The sequence below is a fragment of the Scyliorhinus torazame genome, chromosome 2 (assembly GCF_047496885.1).
Source record: "Scyliorhinus torazame isolate Kashiwa2021f chromosome 2, sScyTor2.1, whole genome shotgun sequence".
In the NCBI taxonomy this organism is placed as follows: domain Eukaryota; kingdom Metazoa; phylum Chordata; class Chondrichthyes; order Carcharhiniformes; family Scyliorhinidae; genus Scyliorhinus; species Scyliorhinus torazame.
In genome coordinates, this window is record NC_092708.1 from 97,961,649 (window position 1) to 97,984,681 (window position 23,033).

Below are 23,033 nucleotides of genomic sequence, written 5' to 3' on the forward strand. Positions count from 1 at the left end.
TCTCCCATTTTACGCTGGCCACTTCAGGGCCTCATTCTGCCTCTGTCGCTATTTTGACATGTGGCAAGGGAAGACAGAGGGATGCAGCTTTCACTGCATGAGCTTCTGTCAGGCAAGAGGGAGATACCTCCTTTAGGGCTATACTGTTCCCAGCCTTTAACCTCTCCTCTGGCCTCTCTAACTCAGCTTCGTATCCCCATCATCCTGCTCGCCAAGCCAGGCCAAATGGACTTACATCTGAGTCCAGGTTTCATGATTCTTCTTCCTCGGGGACTGGCTGTAGTCCTAGCAATGGCCAGTGCTCAATTCTGGCGTGCTGAGACTACAGAGCAGTGGCAAATCAGATTGACCAGCAGCTCTCGAAGGTGAGACTTCGGTCTAATCTACCAAATTGCAATAGTCACTGTCGAGTGTGTTTAGCTGAGTGTTTTACCACGCTATCTAATGGGGCTTTGTTGCAATCTGGGACCTCAGCGGGGAACGTCCTGCCAAGGCCGCATCTGGTCCCATTTCCTGCACTGAAGTAAAATGTTGAACTGAGTTTATAGCTTAAGTTATTATAAGCTGTAGAGTTAAGTTAATGGTGCTTGCTTCTTTAATTTCCCCTTATTTGTGCAACATCTGTTTTTTGGCAAAAAACATGAAATTATGCAGCATAGTTCTGCCAGTATATTGCTGGGAGTTTGGATTTCTTCTTTAAAGTTAATAGTTCCTGACAGGAACATATCAAAATGTTGCCCATGTGTCATTCTCATATCATTATAATGCACTAAGATAAAAGCAAATTACTGCAGATGCTGGAATCTGAAACAAAAACAGAAAATGCTGGACACTCTCAGCAGGTCTGACAGCATCTGTGGAGAGAAAAGCTAATATTTACAATCTGGATGACTCTTTGTCAAAGCTAGAAAGAACTGAAAATAGGATGTGATAGGATAAGATTTATATTTTATGTTATATTTTATTTTGTGGGGATGTGGGGAGCATTGGGACTGGCTGGATAAAGGGCCAGCGATAAGTGAAGATTGACAAATATGACATGGACTAAAGGACAAAGGGAATGAAATGGTGGTGATTGTGACTAAGAAAGGTGCTGGTAGTGGCACATTAAAAGATCAGAATGAATGGGGCCCCACAGTGGCACAGTGGTTATCACTGCTGCCTCACAGTGCCAGCGACCCCGGTTCAGTTTCAGCCTTGAGTCACTGTTTGTGTGGAGTTTGCACATTCTCCTGGTGACTGCTTGGGGGCGCAATTCTCTGCCCCCGCGACTAAGTGCCCACGCCGTCGTGAACGGCGCCGAGGTTCACGACGGCGCGAAATGGCCCCGATCGCAATCGATTCAAGGCCCGAAAATGGGCTAGGAGCGGGGCCGGGAAGAACTCGGGAGGCGTGGTGTGAAAGCAGCGTCGTAAGCGCGCGACGCCTGAATGACGCAGCGCTGTGCCATAAATGGCGCGATCCGTGCACGGAAGGACCCCGGAGGAATAGGAGGAGGAGAGATGGCTGAGTCCCGACGAGCCGCACCGAGGTTCCGGGACACGGACCTGGACACCCTCCTCGATGAGGTAGAAAACCGAAGGACCAGAGGGGGAGGGGGTTCTCCTGTACTGCACCCCCTAAACGTTCATGAGCAGAGGGCCCTGGACCTCGCTGGGGGATCCGCCACCCGGGAGGTCGCGATATGCCAGGTCGGAGGCGCAGAAGCAAGTGAGACAACCCTGAATGTCCTCACCACCCCCCCCCCCCCCACCCCCCACCCCCAACTCGTCATCGCCCCCCTCACACTCTGGCCACTGCATCCCCGATCCCCTCCCTCTCACACTGACATCTGCACCCTCGATCCCCTCCCCCCTCACACTCTGGCCACTGCACCCTCGATCCCCTCCCCCCCATACACTCTGGCCACTGCACCCCCGATCCCCTTCCCCCCCCCTCACACACTGCCCCCACCAACACCATACACCCGGCCCAGCGTGTCTAACGAACCCCATATCGTTGTGTTCCCCAGGGCCAGCCGCCGAACGTCCAGGGTCATCTCGGCCAAGACACAGTCGACCATCTCCAACCTCAAGCGTACCCAGGGACGCATGCCAGAGGGTGGCAGTCGGTTGGACAGGAGTGCCACCCTCTCAGTCTGGGACGCTGGACGGGGACGCACAGAGGACGGACAGAGACAATACTGAGGGGCACAGGACGGACAGTGACGAAAGTTATGGCCGTGCATTGCCCGAAGGTAGGGCCATGAGCCACGACAGTGACGGGGACAGGACGGGGACAGTGGACGGTGACGCACAGAGGACGGCCACACAGTCCACGGATTCACCTGGAGGGCGACATGACATGGGCCGCAAGCACCCTGCGCCGGGCCATGAGGGGGACCAGTACACACCAGACTTCCTAACGGACGATGACCTCGAGCTAGCGGCACTGCTGTCATGCACACCATCCACCATCGCAGAGACACTCACCTCGGTTGGGCAGATAAGTGATGAGGCTCCCGGGTCACGGTCTAGTGCGCACCACACAGCCGAGCCAGTACAGCAGGTGGAGTTTGGAACAGCCAAGGGGCTGGATGGTGGGAGGGCAGCCCAGGCCCAGCAAACAGCTGCCGCCCAGACGGCTCCCGGGTTCCTGGATGTACTTGACCCACCCGGACACCCGATGCATGTGGACACCCAGGGACTGAATAACTGGATGAAGGCCATCTTCCAGGACCTGCACATGCAGTTGGAGGAGTCCATTCGCGTCCAGGAGCAGGGAGTGGTGCCGCTCATCGCAGCTACCCAGGCCGACACCGCACGGGTGGCGTCCGCGGTGGAGGCAATGGGTGAAACGGTATCGGCCATTGGTCAGGTTCTGCAAGGCGTTGGGCTTCACGTGCATGCGTCATCCAAGACCCAGGAGACAGCTGCCCTCTCACAGGCAGCCATCTCACAGAGCCAACAGGACATTGCCGCCGCTCTCCGGGCCCTGGCCGAGTTTCACCATGCCATGGCCTGGTCCCAGCAGGCGATGGCACAGTCCCAGCAGTCAGTCGCGGAGAGCATTGACCGCCTGGCGCACGTGATGGATGGCGTCGCGCACTCACAGGTAGAGATAGCACTGTCCCTGGCAGGAATGTCGCACTCCCTGGGCTCCGTCTCTGCGAACATTCGGACCGTGGTCGATACCGCTGCAGGCCTCTAGGACTGGCAGCGCCAGGTGTCGGTGGTGCGATGGGGCATGTCTCCGATTGCACCTCCATCCCACAGTGAGGCCCGGGGGCCACCGGGCTCCCCGAGGGAGGAGGAGATTCTGGGGCCCGTCCCATTACCTCCAGCAAGGGACGTTCCGGTACACTCGGCCTCCCCGCGTTCCGTCCCTGGCGCATCTGGTGAGCTGCGGGCAGGACAGGGTGGCACCACACCATCCAGCACGCCCGCCAAGCGGCCTGGCCCATCGAGGCCGGGCCGCCACAGGAAACGTGTGCCGATGGGGAGCCATGTCGCAGGGCGTGATTCTCAGCAGTCCGCCTCCACTCCCACTGTACCATCTGGGGAGACACCTAGACGTAGTGGTAGGGCCCATAAGGCAAAGAAGTTAGGCACATAAGTTGGCACGGGTGTAGGGCACAGTTTAGTTGTAGGGGGTAGGGCATCTGTATGTGAATGTCACAAATAAACTCACTGTTGCACTTAACTTGTAAGACTCTGTGCTATGTCCGGTGCCAGGGGGCTTGTGAGGGTGACCGAGTGGCGCTGGGGTTAACGAGCAGTTCAACGTCGGTGCCGGATGTGCTGTCCCTTTCCCCCCTGTCTCCCAAAATCGGACACCGTAGTCCTCGGCACTCAGACGCCAGCTACCCCACATGGGCACGTGATGAAGTGTCCGTTACAAAGGCTGTGACCACTGGAGTGCATGGTTCAGCTATAGCCATGGGTCAGACCTTGGCTGGCGAATCTGAGCTCACAGCTCATCGCAGAGCAGGCTGTCATCATTCAACATGGCACTGATCACACCCGCTTACACAATCATCAATGTTGTGCAATCCCGTAGTGCTGCAGTGGTAAGGTGATGTGGAATTAGTGGGGGGGGGTGCAGCGTGGTGCCCGTGTGCAGGACTGGTGGTGCAAGTGGCAGTGTTCAGCGAATCCCTCCCCCACCGTGCGTGAACCGTGCGGCCACCAATGCGTCGCGTGCCCGCTGTCCTCGACGGTGCCGTCGTGCAGCCTCCTGGACGTAACCAGCACCCGGGCAGTGTCTGTGTCCTGCACCCCTCCCCCCACCTTGATGCACGCCATCCTCCTCAATCTCCTCTTCCCCATCCCCCTCGTTTGCGTTAGCTCCGGTGCCGTCGGGTCCTCCCTCCGACTCCTCCACCAGGGCATCTCCCCTCTGCATGGCAATGTTGTGCAGCGCACAGCAGACCACAACGATGCGACCGACCCTATCGGGCCGGTACTGCAGGGCCCCTCCGGAGCGGTCTAGGCATCTGAATCGCATCTTCAGCAGGCCGAAGCACCGCTCCACTACACCCCTGGTTGCTGTATGGGCCTCGTTGTATAGGCTCTCCGCGTTGGTCTGAGGCCTCCGTATTGGCGTCATCAGCCATGACCTCAACGGATAGCCCCTGTCGCCCAGCAACCAGCCCCTCAGCCGGGGGGGGCATCCCTCGAACATTGCAGGGATGAGTGACTGTGCCAGTATGTAGGCGTCATGCACACTCCCGGGGAACCTTGCACACACGTGCATGATCTTCATGTGGGGGTCGCACACCACCTGAATGTTCATGGAGTATGCGCCCTTCCTGTTCATGAACACTTCCCTGTTGTCTGCAGTTGGGCGCATGGGGACGTGCACACCATCGATGACACCCTGGACCATCGGTATCCCGGCCATCTTGGCGAATCCACGTGCCCGTGCTTCCTGTTGTGCTTGGTCTTCGGGGAATTTAATGTACTTGTCCGCGATGGCATACAAGGCGTCGGTCACGGCCCTGATGCCTGTGAGGTCCCGGATAGGTCCCCGCTCGGCGCCTGGAAGGAACCGGTAGCGTAAAGGTTTAGGGCCACCGTCACCTTGACGGAGACTGGTATAGCGTGTCCTCCACCCATTCCAAGTGGTGCGAGGTGCGTCACGAGGTGGCATATATGTGAGACCGTCTCCCTGCTGAATCGTAGTCTCCTTCTGCATGTAATGTCCGGTAGGGCCTCGAACGACATTCTGTCACGGTACACCCTAGGCCTTGGTGGGCGCCTGTGGTGCCCTAGCACCAGCATCAGTGGCTCCTCCTCCTCCGCCTCCTACGCCCCCCCCCCCCACCAAGCACTTCGATATCAGTGCCCGCTTCCTGTGCATTCCTCGCCGTCTGGGGGTCAATGTTCCCCTCGGCATCCCCCTGTACATTCCGGCCCTGAGCGCCTGCGGCCTGCGCGGCGACGATGGGCCACTCCGCGGCCATCCCCTCTGCTGCATCTGCAGCCAATGTGGGCCGTCGCAGTCTACGCTGTCGGATGGCCACCTGCACTGCTGCGGCTCCAACCACGGCAGTGAACATCGCTGTCTGGTTGGCATACATGGTGACCTGCAGGAGTGTGGTGGGGGGCAGAGAAACAACATGTTACACTGAGGTTCTTCCACACCTCGACAGCCGGGTTGCATGGGATCCCTGTGTGCCCCGGTGGCCTGGTCGCGCTGCAGATACGCAGCCAGCCTGACACCTGGTCACTGTCTGCGTCCAACAGTCAGTTCACACCGTCCTCCTCACCAGTGTGCCAGTCACCTGTGCCCATCAGCCACACGGCAACCTGCGGCCGTGTCCTCGTCACCGTCCTGCAATATCAGGGCGGTTGACAAGTGGCATTCGCGGATGGATGACACCATCCACACTCTCCCTCACCCCTCCCACCTCCACTCCCTCCCTCCCCCCCACCTCCACTCCCTCCCTCCCCCCCACCTCCACTCCCTCCCTCCCCCCCACCTCCACTCCCGCCCTCCCACCTCCACTCCCTCCCCCCCTCCCCCCCTCCCCCCCCCACTTCCACTCCCTCCCTCCCCCCCCCCACCTCCACTCCCTCCCTCCCTCCCACCTCCACACTCTCCCTCACCCCCCTCCCACCCCCCCCCCTTGGCCACAGCGTTCTCGGGGAAGCCGACCCGGGCTGCAGGAGCTCCGGGAAAGTCCACTCCTCACCTCGCTGCTCAGCGTCAGCCAGCACGACTGGCTGACGACTTTATTTACCAGGTGTGAACGGCGATGGCGTGAACTGGGGTCACGCCGTCGGGACTTAGGCCCATCCGGGCCGGAGAATAGCGGGGATAGCGGAGAATCGCCATTTTGGGTGTCTCAGGCGATTCTCCGGCCTGCGCCGTGCAGAACACGACGGGGCCGATCTCGCCGCTTGGGTGAATTGCGGGAGGGCGTTGGACCGGCGTCGCGTGGAAAAATGGTGCGCCAGGCGATTCTCCCAACCGGTGCGGGAGCGGAGAATCGTGCCCGGGTTTCCTCCGGGAGCTCCGGTTTCCTCCCACAATCCAAAGATGTGCGGGTTAGGTGGATCGGCCATGCTAAATTGCCTCTTGGTGTCCAGAGATGTGCAGGTTAGGTTATGGGGTCATGGGGCTGGAAATGGGTAGAGTGCTCATTCGAAGGGTTGGTGCAGATTCAATGGGCCGAATGGCCTTCTGCACTGTAGGGATTCTATGATTCTAAGACTGGATTAACGGCAGAACAAGGGTAAGCAGTGTGTCAAAGGACAACTTGCAACAGGGAACAGATGGCCCGAGTGGAGTGGGATGGGGGGAGGGGCACAATGGTGATGGAAAAAACGATCGATGGAAAAAATGAAAATAAATTGTTCAAAATAAAAAATGGACGAAAGTGGAAGAGAGAAGTTATTGAACTCCGTGTTAAGAATGGATGGCTGTAACATGCCTAATTGGGAGATGAGCTGCTGTTGCTCCAGTATGCGCTGGGCTTCACTGGAACATGGCAGCAGGCCAAGGATGGACATGTGGACGTGAGAACAGGATAGTGAGTTGAAATGTCAAGCAACAGGGAGGTCTGGGTCCTGCTTGTGGACAGACCAAAGGTGCTCTGTAAAGCCATCATCCAGTCTGCATTTGAATGGGCTGAGGGCTGCTGAATATCAATTCCAGAGGCAAGGCACCAAGATTTTTTTAGAGCAGTACAGTGCAAATAAAATGAACTGGGGAAAATGTCAGTCTCAAATTTTTTTTATATTCCAGGGAAGAAGAAAGATGGTTCTGGATTGGGTTTAGCAAAAGAAATCCTGCTTCTGCTGGCTCCTGGGCTTGGAGTGATGGCAGTGCAGTAAGTAATTCTAAATGATTTATAGGCCATTTAAATTTCCAGCATATTTCCAGTTAATTTACATTGCATCCATTTTTTACTACTCTGCATGCATGGAGACGTTTGAACAATGATTGATCCTACCAGAATTTTATTTCTTTATTCCAAGGAATAGTGATTTAAAAAATAACCCAACAACACTGGAAACATGAAATAGAAGCAGACAGCTCGGGAAGAGAACAACAAAAAAGTTGACAGCTGAAAGAAAGAGCTTGAATTTATCTAAAATGTTTCTTTCGTATCCTCAAAACCATATAGAACTGCTTCAGAATGAAATGCAGCATAATATTTTAATGTAATGTTTGCATTGATATTCCTTTTTTTATATATATCTGGAGTACCCAATTATTTTTTTCCAATTGAGGGGCAATTTAGTGTAGCCAATCCACTTACCCTGCACATCTTTTGGGTTGTGGGAATGAGACCCACAAAGACACAGGGAGAATGTGCAAACTCCACATGGACAGTGACCCGGGGCCGGGATCAAACCCGGTTCCTTGGCGCTGTGAGGCAGCAGTGCTAACCACTGCACCACCCTGACGCACTGCACTGATATTCCTGATGGTGCTGTTTCCCCTTTTACAGTGCCTTGTGAATGTGGTTCTTGCTCAAAACCTATTCCACATATTTTCTCCAGATCAAGATGTCACTATGGAACCCAATTTTTTTTCTGCTTGACAGTCCATTCACTGATCACTTCCTACATCATATTAATTACTGTAATAAAAGTACTTTGCTAGAAATGCTCAATAGATCAGGCAGCATTTGTGGAGAGGGAACCAGAGTTAACGTTTCAGGTCAAAAATCTTCCATCAGAGCTTAGTGATTACTGTGTTGATGTGGTTGCTCTTCAGTAATATAAGTTTAGAAATGTAACCTTTCTCTCTGTTTCGCCTGCTACTCATCTGTAGCAAGGCTTTCCAATCTTTTCCATACTTAATGAAAGGATGGATTTTTTTTTACTGTTTCTCAAAATGTTTTAAATAAGGCCCCACCAAAGAAGTCAACTCCACATGTGCCCTGTTTCAGGTAGTGATAAGACAAATCTTTCACTTCAATCTCTAGAACCCTAATTCTGCCTCTCTCATGCTGTCTCTCTTTCTCTCTCACTCTCTGTTTATTTATTTATTGTTCTCTACTTTAGTTTTTTCCTCTCTTTTCTCCCCTTTTGTCTTTTATTTTCTCTTTCCCATGTTTATTTCACCTGCTCTGTCTTGTTTTTATCTGTTTTCATGTTCCCTGCTTTTCTCTCCTCTATTTTTCTTTCTTTCCCCATCCCTTTTAATTTTAATTCACTTTCTTTTTAATTACCTTTTGTCTTGTTCTCTCATACTCTTCCGTCTTCTACTTGTTATACGTTCTTACAGCATTGGAGCTACACCCCATATAAGGACGATTGGGCAAGGTGAGAGGGTGCCAGCTGGCCAGTTCTTACAAATAGGCAAGGAGCAACATTTTCAAACGGAAACACAGATCGGGTTGTGGGGCTTCCAAAAGGAATGGGAGTCAAATTTCAAAGAGTAGAGCTCTCAAAAGAGGACAGAAGAAGAGGAGTAGAGCTTTTAAAGGAATGAAATTCTTTCAAACAGAAAAGGCGAGATTTTCCCAGAAATTGGCAAAGGACAATAGTGGGCGGCAAAAGCGACGTTGAAGCTGCCATCATATAGTGCCGCACTTGGAAGAAAAAACATCAAGGGCGGGACCCATGACGTATCGCATGTGGGCCCAGCGAGGACCTAATCAAGATCGTGCTAGGCACCGCATTTGGGCCTCCCCGTGGTGTGCCCAGATTGGTGCCGGGCGCAAGGCGGTGGAAAAATCATGCCAGTGAATTTTACTGGCCTCATTTTTATATAAACATTCTTTCATCTCCTTAATTTATTATCAGAAATTTGATAAAAAAGGATGAGCTATTTCATAATTTCAATCCTTTAGATAGCTATAAACCATTTCATTGAATGTATATTCTTGACAGTAAAAGCTGCAGAAAACTGGATTAATAATAATTCTATTTATAGTACATCATTATGCTTGCATCTTTCACAAAATGGGCAATAAATCATTACTGAACAAGTCAAATAAATAATTCATTCAATTTGAACCAAAAATTAGGAGTATCTGAAAAGAAACAAACTTCTCAGATTGTCCAGCAGGAAGTTGACATGAGAAACTAAGCCATTATATGATCCCTTGTTCTCTAGGTTGTTTCTTTGTTTTCGCTTGACAAAGACAAAGATGATGATGTCAGAATCTGTGCTGCATACAAATTTGACAAAACCATTGCGCCTTTCCGATGTGATGAAAAGCTGGGATGGGTTTGCAAAATGTCTAAAGGTGAAATTGCTTTTTTGATCAATGTGAAAGAGTTAGCAATTATCATTTTACCTCCCAATGGGATATGTGAAGTGTACATTTAATTGATTTTTTTTTTTTGTTTAGGAGCTGAATTGAAAAAACCAGATTGGTACATTGATGGTAAGCAAAACTAACAATAAGCACACTGACCAAAATCTTCCGTATTTGTTCGTGGCTCGGTTTTTACAGTGCCATTGAGAGGGAATGGAGTTTTGGTTGGAAACGCCACATTTTATGTTCTTGTTCGCAACGGGTCCCCTTCACAGACAAGGCCGGAAAATCCCTCCCGCTAATTACATTTCAGCAGTAAATGCAAAGAATAGTTGCCTGTAAAGCAACGCAATATATGGACGGGATTCTCCGGTCCCCCAGCCGCGTGTTTCTCGGCAGTGAGCCGTTCGCTAGCGGCAGGATTGTCTCTTCCTGCCCCTTGTCAATGGGATTTCCCATTGAAGCCACCCTACGCCGCCGGGAAACTCACGGTGGGGATGTGCTGCCAGTGGGAAAAGAGAATCCTAACAGCCAGAGAATTCCAGCCTATATTTCATGAAGAATGTGGGCCGGGATTCTCCGCTATCCGGCGGGGCGGGCCGTACCGGCGCTGAGGAGTGGCGTGAACCATTCCGGCGTTGGGCTGCCCAGAAGGTGCGGAATCCTCTGCACCTCCAGGGGCTAGGCCGGCGCCGGCGGGGTTGGCGCCGTGCCAACCGGCGGCGAAGGGCCTCCGCCGGACGGCGCGAGTTGGTGCATGCACGGGAGTGCCAGCGTGTTCTGGTGTGATCCCAGCGCATGCGCAGGGGGGGTTCTTCTCCGTGTCAGCCATGGCGGACCGTTACAGCGGCCGGCGCGGAGGGAAAGAGTGCCCCCATGGCACAGACCCACCCGCAGATCGGTGGGCCCCTATCGCTGGCCAGGTCACCATGGCCCCCCCCCCCGGGGCCAGATCCCCCCTGCGCCCCCCCAAGGACTCCGCAGAGCCAGGTTCCACCGGTAATGACCTTGTTTGATTTACGCCGGTGGGACTGGCCGAAAATGGGCGACCGCACGGCCCATCGTGGAGCGGAGAATCGCCGGGGTGGCCACTGCCAACGGCCCCCGACCGGCGCGACGTGATTCCCGCCCCCGCCAAAAAACCGACGCCGGAGAATTCGGCAGCCGGCATCGGGGTGGCGGGATTCACCCCGCCCCCCCGGCGATTCTCTGGCCCGGCGGGAGGTCGGAGAATCCCGCCTGTGATTTCAGTTAATCATCCCCATACAATCACTGATCCAACCAAGGTTGAATTTGATCTTGCTTTTTGCTAAGTCTGCAAGTAGCTGCCGTGAAAAGCAGGACTGGTCAGATTTTTTCCTCCCTTTTACAACAAGAGCTGATGAATCTATCCTGGAGAGAAAACTTGAGTTTCAGTGTCCTTAAATTAATTTGGGACTCCAATTCACTGATCTGGCTCATGTAAAGAGGCAAAAGCAGCTAACCGGGAATTTGAGCTAGTTTAAGCAAATTCAAATTATCTGGACACCTGGACATTGAATGAAAAACCGGGATTGTCCCAACAAAACTGGGACCATATTGTGAGGGTCCCACCAGGAGACCACCCCTCTCCACCCCCACTATGAAAATAGCAAAAATTCACAAAGCTGTCGACCTGCCCTGCCCCTCCTCTGATGGGAGGAAGAAACTCCAGGCCCAGAAAAGAAACATTACATGTGAATAATTTTCTCTTTTTTTATTCCGAAATTTCACATATTGATGGCACTTAGCCTGGACACTGCACTAATGTGAAGATAGCCCACTTGTACTCTCAGTCAGATCATTACTAGATTTCTGTGTTATTATCCCATCATAAGTCTAGCAGAATAAGCTTTAAACCATATTTGTCTGTAAATGGGTTACAAATTGTATCATGGGGTCAGTTTTAAAATGCTGGTGGGAACAAAGTGTTGTCTGTTAATAGCTTAATTTTATTCATGTGAAATCTGAATTGTTTCCTCTGTGCAGAAGAGCAATTTGCATTTGCACCTTGGGTCTTCTTTCAAGGAGCTGAATATTTGTTTTTTGAGACGGAGGGGAAGTGGCTCGCAGCTGCTGTGGCTTGTAGCTTGATGGGTAGCGACTTGGCATCTATAAATACACCTACAGAACAGGACTTTGTTAAAAAGAGAACAGAAAAGGTAAAGTAAGATGAAGTCTTTCACAATAGAGATGATTTCATAGTAGTAACAACCTCGGGTATCAGAACGCTTCCTGGAGTGAGTCTGTATTGCGAAAGCACTTTTTCTGAAGTGGTTCTGTAATACCGGCTATATCTCTCACAGCTGTAGAAACATCAATATTTGTATAACAGGGTCAGCTCCACCGCGGCAGTAGCCATGTTGCTTGTGTTCATGCAGTTTTAAAGTTGCAAACTACTGGGAAGGTGTTGCGTTTCGCAATGGTTGAGAAAGCTACTCTGAGATCAATGCAAATTAAACTGCTTCTCGGCCCTCTAGAGGATGATTGTGAACATTTCATCTGCTTCATTCAGGCGTAGTCAGAAAACATGGCTGCCTTCATCTTAATAATAAGTCACTTTATGTTGCAGTTACAAGCGGCTGAGCCACTGAATGGATGACATTAAATGGTCTAATTTGTTGGCGTGTGTCATTTTGTTTTCTTTGTTAGGTTGCAATCAGGTTCAGCAAAGCGGCAACGTAAATTATATGAATGTAAATTATATGGCCAACTTTAAACTTGGATCTTTTACGTCACCAGTTAACGATGTGACATAAAATAAAGAGTGAATGAGTATTAATTTTGATTTATCCAAAACTGACTAGTTATTAATTCAGGTTATTCACATATTGGATTTTTAAATGTATTTCTGTTGAATGAAATGAAGTTTGCAGTATCTTCAAAAATACATTAATCTGACTGGTGCACTATTTTTTCAAGTGTTACCAAACAATGCATGGTAGCTGGAATGGAACCAATACACCACCATTAAAAACCATTTCTTCATCACAAATCCCACAGCTCCTCCACGCCCTGGGTGTTTAGACTGAACCAACAATGCACATTATCATGCCGAGCTTCAAAGCCTATATTCAATTACGTATTTTCACATGAACTATAACATCATATTGGTCCTTAACCCCAATAAAACCTCTTGCCTGCCTTAATCACCTGCAGGCTCAACCTCTCCAATGCTCCCTTGCCAGATTAATGTTCCATCCTAATTAAACTTCAAAATGTCCAAAACTTCTGCTTCTCTATCACTTCTGTCTTCCCTGACTTCCAATGGCTCAGTTCGTCCAACTGACCGACTGAAGTGATAAACTCATTGAGCCATTAGGGAACAGAAAAAAAAATCACTTTTAATTTATTTACATATCATAATAGTTGTAATCTTGGAAGTGTATGTTGACTTTTTCAGCATGAATGCCTTGTATTGGTCTTATTGAGTACTGGTTCATCCGGCTATATGTATTTCACTGGCATTTATTTCAGAGTTCTTTCTGAAGTGATGATCTGCAGCTTGTAGCAAAAGACACCTTTCATACATTTGTTTTTCATAAAATGTTTAATGTTCTACAGCTTTTAACAAATGGCCAGGAAAAGTGGTGGATTGGATTGTATGCGGAAAATTCCAAAGCTGGATTTCGGTAAGAAGTGACAATGTCCAAAAATTTCCCAGTAGTGTCATTAATCAATCATTAATGATATTTATTCTATTAAATGATTTATTTGTATATAGCTGGATAGATGATTCATCAATGTATTACAAGAACTGGGATGACAACTATCCAAGCCGTTTGCCCAAACATAGTGGCAGATGTGTTTACATGTCATCAAAAACAGGTAATTATTCCATTATACCAATCATTAAATTTGTCACATTAATATTTGGGATTTAAAGGTGAAGTCACACAGGATCAGAGGTGCGGTGGTCAGATGGATACAGAACTGGCTCAGTCACAGAAGGCAAAGGGTAGCAGTAGAAGGATGGTTTTCTGAATGGAAGGTTGTGACCACTGGTTTTCCACAGGGATCTCTGCCTGGACCTCTGTTGTTTGTAGTGTACATAAACAGAGGAAATGTAGCTGGTCTGATTAGTAAGTTTGTGGACAACACCAAGGTTGGTGGAGTGCCAGATAGTGTTGAGGATTGTCAGAAGATACAGCAGGACAAAGATAGGTTGGAGACTTGGGCAAAGAAATGGAAATGGAGTTTAATCCGGACTAATGTGAGGTAATGCATTTTGGTAGGTCTAACAGAGGGGAAATATACCTAAATGGCAAAACTCTTTGGAATACAGAAAGTCAGAGAGATCTGGGCGTGCAGGTCCACAGATCTTTGAAGGTGGCAACACAAGTGGACAAGGTAGTCAAGAAAGCTTACAGATTGCATGCCTTCATTGGATGGGGCATCGAGCTTTTAAACTGGCGTCACGCTAGAGTTGTATAGAACCTTGGTAAGGCCGCACTTGGAATATTGCGCACAATTCTACTCGCCACACTACCAGAAGGATGTGGAGGCTTTGGAGAGGGTACAGAGCAGGTTTACCAGAATGTTGCCTGGTCTGGAGGGTGTTAGCTATGCGAAGAGGCTAAATAGACTCCGACTGTTTTCATTAGAAAGACGGAGGTTGAGGGGTGACCTGATAGAGGTCTACAAGATTATGAGGGGCATGAATAGAGTGGCTGGGCAGGCACTGTTCCCCATGGTGGAGGGGTTAGTCACCAGGGGGCATCGGTTTAAGGTCCGTGGGGCAAGGTTTAGAGGAGATGTGCGAGGCAGATTTTTTACACAGATGGTAGTGAGTGCCTGGAACGTGTTGCCAGGGGAGGTTGTGGAAGCAGATACATTAACGATGTTCAAAAGGCATCTTGACAAACACATGGATAGGATGGGTAGAGAGAGATACGGCACATGGAAGTGCTGAGGATTTTGACCAAGGTTGGTCAGCACGGTAGCATTGTGGATTGCACAATTGCTTCACAGCTCCAGGGTCCCAGGTTCGATTCCGGCTTGGGTCGCTGTCTGCGCGGAGTCTGCACGTCCTCCCCGTGTGTGCGTGGGTTTCCTCCGGGTGCTCCGGTTTCCTCCCACAGTTCAAAAATGTGCAGGTTAGGTGGATTGGCCATGATAAATTGCCCTTAGTGTCCAAAATTGCCCTTAGTGTTGGGTGGGGTTACTGGATTATGGGGATAGGGTGGAGGTGTTGACCTTGGGTAGGGTGCTCTTTCCAAGAGCCGGTAAAGACTCGATGGGCCGAATGGCCTCCTTCTGCACTGTAAATTCTATGATAATCTATGAATGACCGGTACAGACTTGGAGGGCCGAAGGGCCCGTTCCTGTGCTGTATTGTTCTTTGTTCTTTGTACCTTTGCTAGATAATATTTATAAAGTGCATGAGCAGTTTGGAAGCATTCTTTAGTAGAACATCAGCAAACCAGCTTCTTTATGAATTAAGCAGATTTGACACTGCAACAATCGTCCAGCTGTGAAAAGAAAATTCAGTATTTAGCTCTTGCTTTTAAAATCACATTTTATGAGCCTTCATTAAATTTGTTAAAATTTAAAATACGACAGCCATTTGCATACTTTCATTTGATTGTCACCACAGCACAATACCATTCTCTCTAATTTCCATACATAATGCGGGGCCCTTGGGCGAGTGCCGTTTAGCACTGGTCCTCACAAACAGGGACCAAACAGAACGGCCTTGTGGGGGTCTCCAAGAGGATCAGAGGCCCCCAGCTGCATACCCTGGCACTGCTGGTGCCACACTGCAGTGCTACCTGGGTTCTAGCCTGGCATTGCCAAGGTACCCAGGTGGCACTGCCAGCTGATGGGGGCACTACCAGGTTGGCATTGCCAACGTGCCAAGCTGACATTTCTGCGTACGCGCGCTATCAGGCCGGGGTTGCCTACTGGGGGGGCGGGGACCCTCCCATGTTGTGTTCAGGCTGGAAGGGACGTTGGGGATTCTTTTCGCGGCTTCAGATGTCGGAACGCCATTTAAAAATGGCGGAGCTCCCCATTGTAAAAAACAGGGCTATGTGCAGCCTTGGCCGCGCGTTCCCCATTTAGGCCCATTATTCACAGTTAGTGGCGTTGAAAAGCTATTTGTTTCTCGGCACTGCGAGTGCCAGGAAACACGCGGATGCACTCGATCGGGGACTTTGTTCCCTTTTGGGAAGATCACGCCCTATATTTTTGTTGAAAATTTTGAATAATTTCTTTGAATGGTCCCACTGTTTATGTACCATCATGTATTTAAGTCTACTCACCCAATCCACATTAGCCAGCTCTCCCTTCATTGCTATGAAATTGTCTTTGTTTAAGGTTCTTTATTGTGATTGGAGGATGTCACTTTCAAATTAAACTGGTACTATGATCACAATATCCCAGAGGATCTTTTATTATGAGATTATTATTTATACAATACACAATACAATGTCTAATTATCCCAAGTTGGTTCTGCAATATATTATTCTTGGAAACTGATGCAAAAGCATTCTACAAAACCATCTTCCTGACAATCTTTGCCAATTTGATCTGTCCAGTTTACAAGAAAATTGAAGACCCCACAAATATTACATTGATCAAATTGCCTTAGAACCATGTCTCCGTAAAGGCAATGATTCATCTCAATTACCAGACTCCTAAACGACCCCCTTATGGACTGACTTCATTAACACGACACCCCTGTATGCTTCACCCGATGCCGGTGTTTATGTAGTTACATTGTGTACCTCGTGTTGCCCCATTATGTATTTTCTTTTATTTCCTTTTCTTTTCATGTACTTAATGATCTGTTGAGCTTCTCGCAGAAATATTTTCACTGTACCTCGGTACACGTGACAATAAACAAAATCCAAATCCATTTTGGGCTAGTAGTTCACCTGCCTTACTGTGAACGTTTGTGCATTCAGATAAAGGACTTCATTTTTTTAAACCACTATTCTTTGCATGGTGATTCAGTGATACACTATTTAAATTCTCTATCCTTCCTGACCCACTCTCCTTGCCTTTAACCGAATCACACATTCTACTGCCTCGACTTTTCTCTTTAGACCTCTAATCTCTAAGATCCATCCATTGACTCCACCTACACCTCCCGCTGCCTGGGGAAAGTGGGCAGCATAATCAAAGATCCCTCCCACCCTTACTCACTCTTCCAACTTCTTCCATCGGGTAGGAGATACAAGAGTCTGAGAACACGCACGCACAGACTCAAAAACAGTTTCTTCTCCGCTGTTTTTCTTTTCATGTACTTAATGATCTGTTGAGCATCTTGCAGAAAAATACTTTTCACAGTACCTCGGTACATGTGACAAAAACAAATCCAACAAATCCAATTTTCCCTTCGCCTGACCCCCTTAGGGGCAATGGCTAAATGTGATATCTAAGAGGTGGGTTTTAAAAAGGCTCTGGGAGTTCGCAAAGTAGAAGGATTGAGAATTCCAGGGCGTGTAGGCAAGATGACTAAAGGGTCTGTCACTGATGGTAGAGTCATGGGTTGCCAGGGGGATGTGTTGCTGAGGTGGGGGTTGAGCAAGAGATGTCTTCTGTATCCTTCTAAAAATGTTTTTATCTTAAGTGGCTGTTAGGACATAGGATCATTTCTGAGCTTCTGCTCAGTTTGACATGTTTTTGATCAGAAATGTAACTGAGGCTCCACAAATTGGAATGGATGTGGCAGAAACCTAACCAGCGTGGCAATCCATGGGGGCGGTGCAGTGGTTAGCACTGCTGCCTCATGGCGCTAAGGACCCAGGTTTGATCCCAGCCCCGGGTCACTGTCCGTCTCACCCCCACAATCCAAAAAAGATATGCAGGGTTGGTTAATTGGCCACATTAAATTGCCCCTTAATTGGGAGAAAAAGGGAATTGGGTACTTTAGATTTATTTTTTAAAAGCCTGGTAATCCACCATCCATTTCATTGTAGCCCAAAATCAAAACTAAAATGGGCTAACAGTTCATCAAAAAATTACAAACAATTCCCATTTCTATTTCAGTCAATCTCAAAAATTTCATCTACCCCCTTCCCCTCTTCGCCCTATTAGATTCTAACACTTCCGAGCTTGCACAACCTCCCCCTATTACTATGACATGTTAGATCTATCCACATCTCTTTATTGACTGCCGCACCTGAAATCATACCTCATGAGAATCAATTTGAATAACACATGTGAAACACTTTATTTACACCTTCTCCAATGTCATTATATCCTTTCTATAATATGGTGATCAGAACTGTGCACAATACTCGAAACCAAGGTTCTGTAAGTTTAACATAACTTTTCTGTTTTTCATCTATCCCTCTGAAAATGAATCCCAGTGCTTTTTTTTAGTGACCTAATTCACATCGGTCACTATGTTAATGATTTTTGTATCTGGCTAGATCCCTGACTTCACCATTCCATTTGATCACAGAACATGATCATAGAATTCCTGCAGTGCAGAAGGAGGCCATTCGGCCCACCGGGTGTGCACCATCCCTCTGGAATAGCACACTACCTAGGCCCACTCCCCTGCCCTGTCCCTATAACCCCATAACTCCATCTATCATGCACATCTTTGGACACTAAGGAACAATTTAGCATGGCCAATCCACCTAACTCTCACATCATTGGACTGTGGGAGGAAACTGGAGCACCCAGAGGAAATCCACAGTGTTAATATATGTTCAGGCAAACAGTTTCTACATTTTCAACTTGAAAAATTAGACACAGAACAAAGGCAATGTAGGGAATAATTGTGGAGTGTGTGGAAAGTAATATGCAGGCCATCCATCACAGATCCTCATTGTGTCAGGGGCCGCACATTTGCCAGGAATTTGTGTCTTTAGAGCAAAGAATCTCTGTGTTCATGGAGCAATTGGTTACAATCCAAAGCATCAGAGAGGATTGATTGTATTCTGCAGAATGTGGTCAGCCAAGAAACAGTATTCAAAAGTTCACAGGACAGAATGATAGTGCAGAAAGAGAGAAGGAGATGACCACCCTTGAGTAGCAGAGTGAATCTGCTGCAAGAAACCTCGAGGTTACTGGACTGTTACATTGATAGATAGACTTTGAGGCAATGAGTGATACAAACTGTTATAACCCGCTAGGAGGGCATGGGGTATGGACTTTTAGGTTCCTGTGATTTCAGCAGAATATAAACTTTCCCATTAAAGGGGCGGGGCTTCCCATAACAAGGGAAGCCTGACCAGAATAAAAACCTGGCCCGGATGTGGGACGGGGTGGGAGTACCCTTCAGGGAGTGGAGAGTATAGTTGTGCAATAGATTAAACCTTTTGATTTACCTCCAATCACTTGTTCCTTATGGTCACTCTGCTTGGATCCAACTCTTGCAACAAGAGTAAAGTGGGGCTGTCGATGGCGCCAATTTCTTCAAACTCGTGCCACTTTGCAAAGGCCTCAGGAGTCTGCGTTGCCGCCAGCAGGGGTGTCACACATTGGGAAACTCGAAACCTTCGATGCAGGTACAGATGACTGGTCCCAATATGTGGAATGAACGCAGTACTTTTTCTGAACAAACACCATTATCGGGGATGAGCGGCAGACGGTTATCTTCCTCACAGCTTGTGGAGCCACCACTTAAAGTGTAATTAAGAGCACCGGATACCCGTCTTTCCGCTGCCTTGATAGCGTTAGTGGGCAAGAATTTCGACGTTTCCATTTTCATATGGCTGCCCAAATCCAAGGGAAGTGCTTGACCAAGTTTTTGGCCCGCCTGAGGAAACCGTTTTTTTTTAATGTATTTTATTACAAGCATGTATCAAAACAGGTTACAGCAAATAAACACCCCAGGAAACATACTTCCTAACAATCAACTATACAGTCTGCTCAGATTTTTCCCCTTTTTCACCCCCCCCTCCCCGCGACAAACAGCCGCTCAAACACGGTAGCAAACATCCTCCACCTTTCCTCAAACCCCCGTGAAGAGCCCCTTAACTCATATTTTATCTTCTCTCATCACAGGAAGTCATACAGGTCACCCAACCAAACCGCTACCACCGGTGGCGATGTCAACCGCCACTCCAGCAAAACTCGCCGCTGTGCAATCAGAGAGGTGAAGGCCAAGACATCGGCCTTCCCCCTCTCCATGAGCTCCAGCTTCTCTGAAACGCCAAATATCACCACCAAAGGATCAGGGTCTACCTCCTCCTCCACTATCCTGGCTAAGACCACAAACACTCTCGCCCAGAATCTTCCCAATTTTGCACAACCCCAAAACATGTGCGCGTGATTCGTTGGCCCCCGCCCACATCTCTCACTCATCTGCTACCCCCTGAAAGAATCCACCACTTTATGCTGTATCAGGCTCATCCTTGCACAAGAGGAGGTCCTGTTTACCCTACACAGTGCCTCACTCCATGCTCTCCAATTGATCTCCCCTCCCAACTCCGCTTCCCATTTCTCCTTGATCTTCACCACCCGCTCGCCTCCCTGCTCTCCAAGCCACTTGTCGCCTGAGGAAACCTGCTGTGTTTTGAGAGTTCAAGGCATCCTTGTCAGAAACATTGCGAGAGAGATTGATTTGTGGGATCAGTGACAAGGCGACCCAAAAGGAATTACTGGCCAAACCTCGCTTGGACCGTCGGAGGGCTGTTGAAATCACCATATCCCACAAGAGTGCAGAACAAGGAGTATATGAGCTGGAGTGGATTGAGGTCCTCAACCTGGGATGCTCGACCGCAAACCAAGCACTGCCTTCCAGGGCCGAAGACTCGGATCCCCGACCATGCCGAGAACCGGACCATTGGCGGCGGGCCCCAGAGGCCCCACCGACATTTTCCCTCAAATCGGAGGAACCGGATTGTGGAAACCAGTATGCATATGACCGTCGTGACTGGGCTGAAAGACACCCAAGAGAGGGCCTACACCTCCCCATCCCATCAGGCGTGACCACACTCCCAGGGAGCAGACGTATTATCCGGGCAAGGATGTTGACGACTACCAGCATTTAAACTGCATCACTATGCCGAAAGTGGCGCTGATCCGCATCACATAAATGACCATCCAATTCAGAAGGAGTTCGATACCGGGGCCGCCATTTTGGTCATCAGCCAGAAAACCTTTGATCTGCATCAGCCAGTCGGCATAGCCACACCTATTTCCATGCCCTGCCAGCTCCATACGTCCTATGGTCGTACGGCCCAAGGTTAATGTGGCGCTCAACTGATTGGAGCTGTTGGATATAATCCACACGGTACAGTTCGCGGGTTCAGTAGCTCAAATTGTGTCCGTGCTGAAACCCAACAGCTCCGTACGCCTTTTCAGCGACTAAGATGACAGTCAACCGGGTTTCTCGTTTGGACCACTATCCCCTCCAAGTATAGAGGACCTCTATGCGAAGCTCAGCCGAGGCCACACCTTCACTAAGCTAGACAAGCCAAGCTTACTTCCAGCGATCTACCTCAGGCATTGTCAAAAATGAGGGCGCGACCCGCGGATGGATCGCAGGAGGATCGGGGAGCCGTCCGTCGCGGCGCTCCCTATTGCGCTAATCTGCACACAACAGCCACAGCAGCCGGCTGTTACTAACGGCAGCTGCAAGCAACCTTCAAAATGGCCACGAACATGGAAACAAAATGCGGCCGCACTGCGCATGCGTGCCAGATCACAAAACTATGCGCATGCACGCTGATGATAGGGCACGTATGCGCAGTGCGTCCGCTTTTTTTTTTAAATGGTCGCAGCTTTTTGTTTTACAAGTTTGGGGGGTTTTATTCTTTTTATTCATTTATTTTATTGATTTAATTTTTATATTTTTCATTTATTTTATTCATTTTATTTTAATTTTTTGTTTACAAGTTCGGGGGGGGTTTATTTGATAAAATTTTACAGGAAAAAAATGCAGATCTTTGGACAGATGGAGACTCCATACTTTCCGACACCGTAAGGCTTCACCTTCATCCAACAGGTTCCATTGGAGGAGCGTGTACGAGGGCCAAAGGGACCCAAAACCATTTCCTCCATTTTTGTCAGCAGCAAACGAGGTAAGAGAAAATGGTGGGTTGCACAGGTCAGCCAGCATGGGTCGCGAAGGACGGCCGGGTTGGGTCCCGAAGGTTGGCTGGTTGGTAAAAATGGGTTCCCGGAAAAAAAGTTGAAGCACACTGGTCTACCTTGATGACCTATTGATTACCGGTTTAGATGGGCCAGGAATACTTGCGTAACCTTAGCGAGATCCTCCGACGTTTTGTGGCCTCTGGCATTCGGCTATGCAGGGAAAAGTGCATTTTTCACGCTGAGGAGGTCACATACCGGCGTTAACGCATGGACAGCCATGGCCTTCACCCAGTCGAGGACAAGGTATGGGCGATCCGACAGGCCCCCGTACTGAACGAATCAACAGAGCTCTGTTCTTTTTTAGGGCTCATAAATTATTATGGGAAATTTATCCTGAACCTGGTGACTTAGCTGGCCCACTTAACTGCCTGTTGAAAAGGGGCCAACCATGGAAATTGTGTCAACCACAACATGCGGCTTTTGCGGAGGTGAAAATGCAACTCTCATCATCGTGGTTGCTGACCCATTTCGACCCCACCAAGCCACTGATACTGACCTGCAACGCGGTTGGGTCGATTTTGGCCCACAAAATGGATGCCGGCACGGAACGTCCCATCGCATTTGCTTCTCGGACGCTCGCTGCTGCCGAGCGGAATTATACCCAGATTGAGAAGGAGGGTTTCCCTTCTGTGGTTTTCACAGTAAAGAAATTCCATCAGTATGACTACGGCCACACTTTTACCGTTGATGGACCACAAGCCCTTGCTGGGGTTGTTTCCGGAAGACGGGACGATTCGTCACGTCGCATCTGCGCGGATTCCACGGGACAACGTTTACCAGCGCCAAATTTGCCAGTTTCTTTAGGACAAAAGGGGTCTGCCATGTCCACACCACTCTGTACCACCCGACCTCGGACACGGCTGAGCAGGTCCAGATCAGGCAGGGAATGCAGAAGCAAACATCTGGCCATTTTCATATTGTTGTAGGACCACACCACATGCCACAATGGGTGTGGCACCTTCAGCACTACAAATGGGATGACACCTTCACCACATCTGAGCTTGGCATTGCTGGACATTGGCGAGAACGTCCGGAGTGGACAGGATCAGCCTTAAGAAGATTCAGGCATGTGGGTGTCCCAGCGACATTTTTCACCGGGCAATGCGGTGCTCATCAGGAATTATGACAGGCCACATGGTTTCCTGGCGTGGTCCAGTCTCTCACTTCAGAGTAGAAAACAATCCACTGTAGAAAAAATGAATTGATTTGATTTATTGTCACGTGTGCCGAGGTACAGTGAAAAGTATTGTTCTGC

The 23,033-nt window shown here is 49.2% G+C and overlaps 1 protein-coding gene across 1 annotated transcript in view; it reads left to right on the top strand.

The window, feature by feature from the left end:
- pla2r1 (phospholipase A2 receptor 1) overlaps nucleotides 1–23,033 on the top strand; it is a 211,650-nt gene that overhangs the window by 124,459 nt on the left and 64,158 nt on the right. Inside the window, exons 14-19 of the mRNA XM_072474555.1 lie at nucleotides 7,231–7,315; nucleotides 9,556–9,688; nucleotides 9,794–9,829; nucleotides 11,708–11,880; nucleotides 13,283–13,350; nucleotides 13,443–13,546. Coding sequence (XP_072330656.1) covers nucleotides 7,231–7,315; nucleotides 9,556–9,688; nucleotides 9,794–9,829; nucleotides 11,708–11,880; nucleotides 13,283–13,350; nucleotides 13,443–13,546 — 599 coding nt within the window. The remainder of the gene's footprint in view (nucleotides 1–7,230; nucleotides 7,316–9,555; nucleotides 9,689–9,793; nucleotides 9,830–11,707; nucleotides 11,881–13,282; nucleotides 13,351–13,442; nucleotides 13,547–23,033) is intronic.